The sequence below is a fragment of the Myotis brandtii genome, unplaced genomic scaffold (genome assembly GCF_000412655.1).
Source record: "Myotis brandtii unplaced genomic scaffold, ASM41265v1 scaffold708, whole genome shotgun sequence".
NCBI classification, from domain to species: Eukaryota; Metazoa; Chordata; class Mammalia; order Chiroptera; family Vespertilionidae; genus Myotis; species Myotis brandtii.
Genome location: NW_005370777.1, coordinates 3,435,680 through 3,446,599, shown reverse-complemented (window position 1 = coordinate 3,446,599; position 10,920 = coordinate 3,435,680). Strand labels below are relative to the sequence as shown.

Genomic DNA, 10,920 nt, shown 5'->3' with positions numbered 1-10,920 from the left:
AGGGGTCCCAGACTGCGAGAGGGCACAGGCCGGGCTGGGGGACCCCCCTCTCCCTGCCCCCCGAGTGCACAAATTTTTGTGCACCGGGCCTCTAGTACTTGTATATAAGAACTTTTGGTACAAAGAATTAACCAATCAGATGCATCCTTATTATGCAGCATGACCAATAAGATACAACTCTATTAAGACCTATATATTTATGGTTCAAGACAGGGAATTCACACCAGACAGCTATTGTTATGTTGGCTGTTGTCATTTTTTTATTTGACAAGAGAAAATAGGTCAATGCCCCTGACTAAATAGTCAGGTATTGCATATTTTAAAAATTCTTGCTGCACACCAGTTGCTGAGATAGACCAATAGGTTTTGATATAAGGGAGTAAGAAAAGTTCATCAGTGTGTGATATTAGATCCCACATTGTAGCAAACTTTTAAGAAATTATCACTTATCACATTTTAGTATAGCATCAAGAATAATATTTACAACTATTTGAAGAAGCTATTAAAATACTCCTCCCATTTCCAATGACTATCTGTGCAACCAAGTCTTCTTCATATATTTCAGCCAAAACGGTATGTCACAACATACTGAAAGTAAAAGCACATAAGAAAGTCTCCTATTAAGAAGATTTTCTCTTATGCCAGACATTAGATTTGAAAAAAAAGAAGTGAAAACAATGGCATTCTCACTAATTTTCTTGATGTTTTGGAAAATATAGTTGTTTTTCTTTTCTTTTTTAATCCTCACTCGAGTAAATGTTTTTATTGATTTTAGAGAGAGGGGAATGGGGGAGAGAGAGAAAGAGAGAGAGAGAGAGAGAGAGAGAGAGAGAAATATCTATATGAGAGAGAAACATTAATCAATTGGCACCTGACCAGGGATTGAATCTGCAACCTAGGTATGTGCCCTGACTCGGAATTGAATATGGAACCTTTTGGTATACAGGACAACGCACCAAGCAACTGAGCCACCCAACCAGGGCAGTTGTTTTTTATTAAAATGCATTATTATATTAGCATGTAATGAGTTTATTGTTTTTATTTTAAAACAAATTAATAAATACTCATGAAGTTAAAAATTTCTCAGCTTGCCCTAGCTGGTTTGGCTCAGTGGATAGAGCGTCAGCCTGCGGACTGAAGGGTCCCAGGTTCGATTCCAGCCAAGGGCACATGCCTGGGTTGCAGGCTCCATACCCAGTAGGGGGCGTGCAGGAGGCAGCCGATCAATGATTCTCTCTCATCATTGATGTTTCTATCTCTCTATCCCTCTCCCTTCCTCTCTAAAATCAATTAAAAAATATATTTTAAAAATTAAAAAAAATTTCTCAGCTTAAGTTCTAATATGGTAAATATTGATGGAGCCCTTTGGGGTTCCGAATACTTTTAAGGGTATAAATGAGTGCTGAGATTTTTAAAAAGCTTGGGAAGTATTGTTACATTTATGCCTGTCTTTAAAAAAAATTAAAAATATATTATATAGAATTTAGAGAGAAGGGGAGAGAGATAGAAACATCAATGATGAGAGAGAATCATTGATAGGCTGCCTCCTGCATGCCCAACACTGGAGACTGAGCCTGTATCCTGGGAATGTGCCCTGACCAGGAATCGAACCATGAAGACCTCCTGGTTCATAGGTCGATGCTCAACCACTGAGCCATACAGGCTGGGCTATGCCTGTCTTTATGAATACTGTGGTAGTTGATTGATGATAAAATAGGCCTTGCATTATAATATATTATTTTCTTCTTTGAAGTTTGAAGAGAGAAAGAGCTTTTACTATATAATTTCCTATAGAAAATATATGATATCTGAACATATCTAAATATGTGTTTTCAGATATGTATGACAATAAAATTTATGATTCTATGATTTCCTGTAGAAGCATATAGAAAATATAGAACTCTTTTCTTCCCCAGTGTCCCACAGAGCAACAGCAGCCTTCCATTTTTTCCCAGCTCTCTACATGTCTTACACCCTTTGGCATAGAGGACATGAGTGATTTTTTTTTAGGGAAGAAGGAAATTAGAAACTAATAATTACCAAATGGCCACTGAAAGGAGTGTTACAATAGATCTTTAATTTGAAGACCAGAGAGAATATGCAAATAATGTGCAAGTGTAACAGAATCACTCCTATTTTAAATACATCAACCTGGCCCTTGGGACAAAACCTACAAAACTTTTAATTTATTGCCTTTTTTGCAGCAGAGGTGTCATTTGGGGAAGCCTACTGTCAGGATGAATGAGTTTATCTTAGGTGAACTTTACCCCCCATGAGCTTCTGTTTAGGAGCTGCTGAAAGTGTTGGACAGTCTCTTTCCCAAATGAGGGTTAGCTTGACATTTCATGATACTTCTAATATAATTATGTGTCAAGGAAATTGAAAGGCACACTCCCTAGGGTGACAGATAAAGTGAGCTGCATGGATTTTAGGAGAACAAACTGACCACTTTTGCCATGAATAGTAATAAGAAATAAATGGGATCAAAATTATTCAAATGATATTTCTACTTGTTAGGGTTGCCTCTCAGAATCCTATCTTTTTTTTTTTAATAAGTGTTCCTGTCTATCCTCCTTTCTATTTAATTTATTGTCTAAATGGGATAACATCTGAGCCTTTTAATTTTGTGTCAGAATGAAACTTCCTTCCTTTGGGATTTTAGACTGTTTATAGTGGGTAATCCTCCACTTTCATGTGGAGAAGAGAAACTAGAAATTTTCTATTTTGCAACTAAGTAGTGCCAGGTGTATTAGTCCATATTAATACCAAGAGGATTAGTACGTACTAGTATGTTTATATTTTATTCATTAAGTTTTGGGGTCAGCAAGATTTGAAGCCTCATACCTCATTTCTCTCTCTTTTTTAAAATATATATTTTTATTGATTTCAGAGAGGAAGGGAGAGGGAAACATCAATGATGAGAGAGAATCATCGATCGGCTGCCTCCTGCATGCCCCCTACTGGGGATCGAACTGGCAACCCAGGCATGTGCCCTTGACTGGAATCGAACCTGGGACCCCTCGGTCCTCAGGCCGACGCTCTATCCCCTGAGCCAAACCAGCAAGGGCCCTCATTTCTCTTGATATCAAAATTTGGGCTTCTAAATCAGAAGCATGGGTTGAGCACCACTTTTTCCCCACAAGGTCTCCTAGCCATCTTGTGCTAACCTCTGAAGCTACCCAGTAAAACAAGGTGCCATCGAAACACATGTGGATCCTTGAGGGAAGAGGTTGTTGGGGAGTGGAATTTTCATACCTTTATGCATAATGAATCAGTGTTACATTTTTCTTGCTTGTTTAGTTTTACTTCAAATAAAAACCAGCAGTAAGTTTATATAATCAGAAACAATACCTTAGTCTATAAATATCTATGCCATTTTAATGACTCAGTAGAACCTTGGATTTAAAATTCAATAATGCACAAAGTTTCTCAGATCCAGAGACCTTAGATTTGTTCCTGGCCCGTAGCAGGTACTCAACACATATTTTTTAACAAGTGGAAGAATACATCATTGAATCCTTATAATAATCCCATTTCAATACTCTGGGATCCTACAAACAGAGACTATACCTTCTCCCAAGCATGTGTGGACAGTGACAACGCTGATCATATACTAGGCCAGAAACCTCAGTGACTGACCCGAATGGGGAGGTGTACTGGCCACAGACCAGGGACTCAGGAAGCCTCTGGAACATGTATGGGGAAGTGTCATGGTCTGATTTATATCTTGATGAGATTGCTGGGGTTGCTATCTGGAGACCATGACTGCAGGGGCTAGAGGCCCAGGGGAGTCTGGTCAGGAAGCTCCTGCAGCCCGGAGATGATGATGGCTTGGGCAGAGGCCTCAGCTGTGGAGGAGGTGAGGTGAGGGGCTGCTGGCTGGTGTCCATATTTCATAGTTGAAGCTGACAGAGCTGGTTGGTGTGTTGAACATAGAATGTGAATTAAAGAGGAAGCAATGGTGATTCTGGGCTCTGCCTGTGGGATGGAGGACAGACAGCATTTGGTGGAGGAGGTGGAAGCAAGGGGAGCTGCTTTTAATCTATTCTACCAGTTACCTAGGGCTGCCTAAACGAAGGACCAAAAACTGGGTGACTTAAAACAATCAAAATTTATTGTTTCACAGTTTTGGAGGGTAGAAGTCCAAAATCAAAGTGTTGGCATGGCCATGTTCTTTCTGACAGCTCCAGGTAGGGAGAGCCCTGCCTTGCTTTTTCTAGTTTCTGGTGTTTGCCAACAATCCTTGGCTTATGGATGCATCACTCCGGTCACACGGCCATCTTCTTCCTATGTGTGTTCACATCCTCTTCCCTTAGGATGTCAACATATCTTTCTGGCGGCACACAATTCAACCTATAACACCTGTTAAATGTGATTGTCAATTAACTTTTCAAGTGGAGAATTAGATAGGTGGGTGCATTGTCCATTTGGCTTTCATCCCATCTTTCCATGTTATAAATAGCACTATGATAAGTATCTTCAGGTATATAGATTGTTCTGTATTTCTTTCTCTTTTTTTAAACATATTTTTCTTGATTTCAGAGACAGGGAGGGAGAGATAGAAACATCAATGATGAGAATCATTGATTTGGCTGCCTCCTGCATGCCCCCTACTGAGGTTCAAGCCTAACCCAGGTATGCACCCTGACTGGGAATCTAACTGTGACCTCCTGGTTCATAGGTCAACACTCAACTACCAAGCCACACCTGGTCGGGCAGATTGTTCTGTATTTCAAATTTTGTTTTGGGATAGATTTTCAAAAGGAGAAGCCTCTTTAGATATATATTATATAAATATTTTGAAAAGGGTGATGTCAATTATAAATTTAGTATTCTGGAGGGGAGGAGGATGTAATGGTCTAAACTGAAGACAAATATATGCATAGAGTGATAAGAATTTATATTTCCTGGTTTTAATTTTCTTAATTTAGTACATTTTCCTTCTGACTAGACACTGATTAAACAATAATTTAGCTTTAGAGTTTCTAAGTAGATAGCATTAAGTAACAATACTATAACCTCAAAAAGCTGGAGAACCGCATTCTGATTTATTTAAATGCATATGTGTTCATTTTAATAGTGATATTGTCAGTAAATTTTCTTTTAAATCTTGGAAACTTTTATTTATTCATTCTTGTATTCACTCACTTTCATTTAAAAATATTTTTCCAGTTCTAATCTGTCCCAGGCACTAGGTTCTGGGTTCCAACAGGGAATGAGACAGATGAGCTGTAGAGCAGTTTGCACACAATTAAACAGTGTGATAAATCAGAACACATGGTTAGACCACGGCACTATTAGGGTGAATAGAAGGGCACATAACAGTTTTGGGGGTGAATGGGGCAGTGGGTAGGTGCTTTGGAGGAAGTAACATGCAAATGCCACAAGTGTAAAGCTAATAACATTTAAAATATATTCTTTATTTTAGTGTTGCAATAGTATTTTCCACACTTAAACTTCTCCAGGATTCAAAACTTTTTCAAAAGAAGGAGGTACAAGATGACACAGAGAGTTCCCTCTCTCTAGCTTCTGTACGTATGAATTTAATGCTTAATCTTAATAATTAGTTGGATAAAAACAAAGGGATAAAGTAGAAAAACATTGAATATGGAGTATAAAGATCTATGTTTAAGCCCTGTTTATGCTGTTTATTAACTGGCATACCTTGGGCAAGTCCCTTAAATTTTATAGCATTTTTAAATGTAAATCTCATTTGTGAACTGTTGGAATTGGATGTAGTAATCACTGAAATTCCACCAAAGGTGTCAGTACAAAATTATAGGTCTGATTTCACTAGTAAATAAAGTTGTTTCACTTTATTTTTCTCTTCATCTCATGTTTTTGTTACTTTAGCATTATCAGTATGACACCTATGCTATTTCCTACTTTCAATTTCTCATAGTTATATTCTTCCCCATTTAAGCTCTCAAATAATTTTGACAACTGGTGTTGCAAAGTATTTGAAATTTTTTTGGATTTTTTTATGAGATCAAGTAATTTAATAAGATAGCATTGTTTGAAATATAAAGATTCATCATATAGAATCTTTGCTCATTATTTTAAACTAGAGGCCCGGTGCACAAATTCATGCATGGGTGGGGTCCAGCCAGCCTGCCTCAAGGGGAGGGGCCATAGGGGGGGGGGGGGGGGGGGGATAAGGGGCAGGGCTGGCCGGGAGGAGGAGCCACAGGTAGTTAGTCAGCTGGCCCCATCCCCTGGTCAAACTCCCAAACTCCTGGTCGAGGGGACAATTTGCATATTAGCCTTTTATTAGATAGGATATTATGAATAAAACTGCTAATATCCACTGTCATTACAAGTAACACTAATTGTCCTAAGTAGAGACTCATTTCTAACTATATTAAAAGTAATAAAAGTTCTAAAAAGCAATATAATTCTGAAAATTGACTTAGAGGAATGGTTGTTCATTGGGGGCTATTTTGCCTGCCCAAGAGATATTTGGCAATGTCTGGAGACGCTTTGGTTGTCACACCTAGAGGGGGTGCTACTGGCATATAGTGCATAGAGGCCAGCTATGTTACTCAACATCCTACAATGCACAGGACAGTTTCCCACAACAATGATCTGCCACATAGTGCCAGTAGTGTCAAGGCTGAGAAACCCTGGTTTAATTGTGATTTGGCTTTTGGACAGTAACAGGAAATGTAGGCACTGAGAGTTTAAGGTATGTAGATGCTAATCCAACTAGACCCTTCCATTACTTGTTGTGCCCTTGTGGTCACCATTCTGCCTCCAGGCCTCAGTTGTTCACTTCTTACTGTTTCTGGGAACAGCTCACCTCCTCTTCTGAGCTTCTCACCTGTCTATCCAGACTCCAGCCCCCTGCCTGTCCCCAGAGCTGCTCCTTGATAGCAGGTGTTGCTAATTGGTGGGAGATGGTGAGCTGTCAGAGATGCAAAGCAGGGAATTCCTAGAACAAATGGCTGTTGGTCTGAAGGACTTTGAAGTTCCCAAATTTCTAAATAAGATGGAAATATATTTAAAAATTTGGGAACTTTCCCGGGAAAAAGCTCCCTTTGTGCTTCCCTCCCAGTAGCTCTGGTCATGGAGCACCCTTTGAAAAATGTAATAATAAGGATGGTAGATCAATGATATATTTTTGGGATGTGAGCAGAATACAGTGATATAGCAGAGGAGATTAAGACTGTGGGCTCTAAATTCAGAAAGACACAAGTTATATTCTTGCGTCTCACCTTTGCCAAAATATGATGAAGTTTAAGCAAATAGATAACCTTTCAAAGTTTCAGGTCTCCCATAGGTAAAACAAATAATAACTCCTCTTGGGCTTGTCAAGAGAATTAAATGAAATAATGTGTATAAAGCATGTAGCACAGTGCCTGACACATGAGGAGCATTCAATAGATATTAGCCAGTATTATTTATTATCATTCCGCCTTTCAGATGATGTTTACAAAAATTTTGAGGACATGGAAACTACGGATACTATCATTTGCGGTGATAAATTCAGACTGCAAAACTGTTTGTCAACAATGGGTATAGAAAGAAAAAGAAAAGCTGAAAAACAGTAGACAAGAATATTAATAGAGGATTGTGGGATTATGGGTGCTTTTATTTGTTTGTTGGTTTTGTGTGTGTATTTTTTATGTTTTTTAGAATGTACAGGAATAATTTCTAAAATTTAAAATTTAATACTATTAAATGATATCGGATGCTTCTTTTACATTTAGCATTAGACTAGAACTTTGCCACTATTAATGTGAAGATTACCATGATTTTAATATTGTTTTAGGTCATTGAAAAGAAAGATGATAATGAATTTTTAGATCCTATCTCCCTAAATTCTCGAGAATATTTCAGCATTCATCTGTGGTTGACGTGCCGCTTAGCATTGGTGACTGCGTTGGTTGCACAGATCCGTGGCATTGGAATCGTGAAAGGTACAAATATCCTATTTTCTTAATCAAAGGTTTTATAAAAAGTGATTTCATGTAGGTAACAGAAGTTTTATTGGGATATATTTTATAACTCTCTAGCTTAATTTGTTTCCAGAATAAAAATAATTCAGGTTCTTAAGTAAGAATAATCACTTTCAATAGTCCCTTGTATCACTGAAAACGCATATATGTTACTGCTGTATGCAAAGCAGGCAGCGTAGGCTGAGGGGTCCGAAGCACAGGTTCTGGAGCCAGGTGCCTTTGGTTCCAATGCTCGGACTACCACTTCCTCGCTGTGTGACCCTTGACCAAGTCTCTCAACCCACCGATGCCTGACTTCCTTCTCTATACAATAGAGACAAGTGTACCTGTTTCATAGGATTATTGTTGAAATTGAATGGGTTACACTTATAAAGTTCTTAGACCACACAGGCTGGCACATAGGAATGTTAATTCTTACAGTGATGAATAATTATCTACTTGCAAACCTATTTATCCACCATCTCTATCAATCTCCCAAATTAAATTATCTCATGCAATGTTATTATTAGTTTTGCAGCGTTTGGATACCGCAAAGTGCCTCCCCACAAATTGCAACACATTTATTTTCACTGTCTCATGTAGTCTGTTTTCTGTCTCTTTGTATCTTCTTGTTCTGTATTACACAATATTCCTGTGATGGACGTGGGGCATATTATGCGTATATATTTTGTTACTTTTCTCGGTGCATTGTAAATAACTACATTTGTTTATTTTAGAAAATGATATGACAGATTATGTTAGCCTCATCAATGAAGTGTGTTTGGAGGCAGAAAGTGCAGGCGACAGGGAGCTACAGGCTGAATTCTTGATGCAAGCTGTAATCATTGGCCTACAAGAAAAGCATTTAAAGGCAGACATCATAACAAACCTTCAGGTAGGAAGGAAACTTCATTCATGTTGATATTTACCAAAGGACTCAGTGTGGAATAAAAAGAGAGAATTTTATATTCCATTAGGTACTGAATGCATGACAGTCAATATGGCCAGCTCTTGTTTCAGGGAATTGCAAACAATACAATCAAAGGAATAATTTTATTTTAATAGGCCATCATACGTTTGCTTGAAGGAAGTGAGTTTATGTCTCCGCGATCTTATTTAACTCTGGCGAGAAGCTTGCTTTTGCTGGATGACTTAACAAGTGCAGAGAAATTCAAGGAACTTTTGCATACAAAAACAGAAAAATTAAATTTGTTGACTCAGTCTCACAACATTCTTATTGAACAGGTGAGAGTGCTTTTGAGTTCCCAAGATTTAGAAACTTATTGTTCTGTTTCTTTTTTTCTTTATTCCAAACGACTTTAGCTAATTACTCATTACAATGTTTCTTTTACAGATGCTAACTTTTGGAGAAACAATTGAGTTTCCTTCATCAAACACTGACTATGCAAGTCCATTACAGCCTTTGAAAAATGTCTATCTTCCTCATATCATGTTATTGGCCAAAACAAAAATGAGAATTGGTAAGAACACAAACATATATTACACTCAAGCCATTGGTGAAAAATTTAAAGTTATTTTCAGGCACGCTATTACCTAGGTACACTTGCTAGTTTATGGGGCAATATTTATGAATACTCAGGCTCAATTTATTTAACAAATAGATTTTGATTATTTACTGCGTGTCAGACTCTGTGTGAGGACCTGGGAGGTTATTTTAGATCAAAACAGATGTAATCCCTCATCTTAGTGTGGGAGACAGAAATAAACATATAAACAAACCATATAGGAGTGCATATTATATCATGAACCATATCATATAAATATTGTAGAAAATAAATATTTTTAATATTTATAAAATGTAATAAAATAAATATTGTATAAAATAAAATATGTATTCGATAACAATTAGACAGGAAATCAGCAAGGATATATAAAGCTAATATATGGTAATGAGTTAAGTATATAGAAAGCTAATATATGGTAATGAGTTAAGTATATGTATACGTATAATTATGAATTGTTAGTGTTATGAAAGACGTGGATAAGATCTGTTGATAAAGAACAGGGAAGAGATGGCTGCCCATTTAAGTCAATAGGGAAGGCCTCTCCATGGAGGTGGCATTTAACCCCAAACCTTAAATGTGAGTCACTAAGTGTGCATTTAAAGGCAGAAGGAGCAGTGAGTTGTAGGCTCTGAGGTCAGGACGAGCTGGACATGTTCAGGAACTGTAGGGAGACAAGGACAGCCTGAACAGAGTGGGCTGGCCACCCAATGGGAAGAGCTAAGCTGGGATGGTTACGTTTTAAAATACAGTCCTGGATGCGGGGGGAAGAACAGGTTGGAGCCAACCAAGAGTTGACCTGATTAGAGTAAGTGGACAAGTCAGCAGTGTTATGCCCAGATTTCAAGATTCCCAAGAGCCCACCAGGGAGCCAGCCAGTCCGATGCAAAAGCAAAGAGTCCTTTATTTCAAGCTAGCTCGAGCTCCCCTACCCTCCTTACTGACGCAGCAGCAAGTGGCAGAGGGAGAGAGAGGCCTGATGGGACTAGGAGTTTTATAGAGGGGTGGAGTAAGGGTGGGAGAGGGGACTGTGGGCCCCGCCGATTGGCCAGGCGCAAGTCGGTGTCTCATTACACAGGATGTGGTCATAGTGATGGCGTGCACTTCCCTTGATTATCATTGGTTAGTCCAAAGAAATCCTGGGTGTGGCTAGCAGAGGCTCCTTCCAGGAAGAAGCCTTTGCCGAGCACATGGCCCTGCCCAAAAATGGAGGACCCAGGACAAGATGGAGGGCGCAGTCCCCGCCCCTTCACCGAGAATGCGGGGAAGGGTGGGGGCCGACCACGGGGAGCGCTGGGCATCAGGGTTTCTAGGTTGAGATCTCACCCTTTCAGTAAATAGCGTTTAGTCCCTCTGCCTTAGGTAAGAGCAGAATACAGGGTCCCTTAAAGGGGATGTAATTCCACCGCCCTGGCCTGGCCTTTGGGCCGCCCAGTCGCTCGGCCCGAAAGCGAAGCCGA

At 39.0% G+C, this 10,920-nt stretch overlaps 1 protein-coding gene across 1 annotated transcript in view; it reads left to right on the top strand.

The window, feature by feature from the left end:
• The window catches only part of CFAP54 (cilia and flagella associated 54), a 250,797-nt gene that overhangs the window by 171,055 nt on the left and 68,822 nt on the right, over positions 1 to 10,920 (top strand). The window contains exons 52-56 of the mRNA XM_014530050.1: positions 5,429 to 5,531; positions 7,772 to 7,919; positions 8,675 to 8,832; positions 9,003 to 9,182; positions 9,292 to 9,418. Of these exons, the coding sequence (XP_014385536.1) occupies positions 5,429 to 5,531; positions 7,772 to 7,919; positions 8,675 to 8,832; positions 9,003 to 9,182; positions 9,292 to 9,418 (716 nt within the window). The remainder of the gene's footprint in view (positions 1 to 5,428; positions 5,532 to 7,771; positions 7,920 to 8,674; positions 8,833 to 9,002; positions 9,183 to 9,291; positions 9,419 to 10,920) is intronic.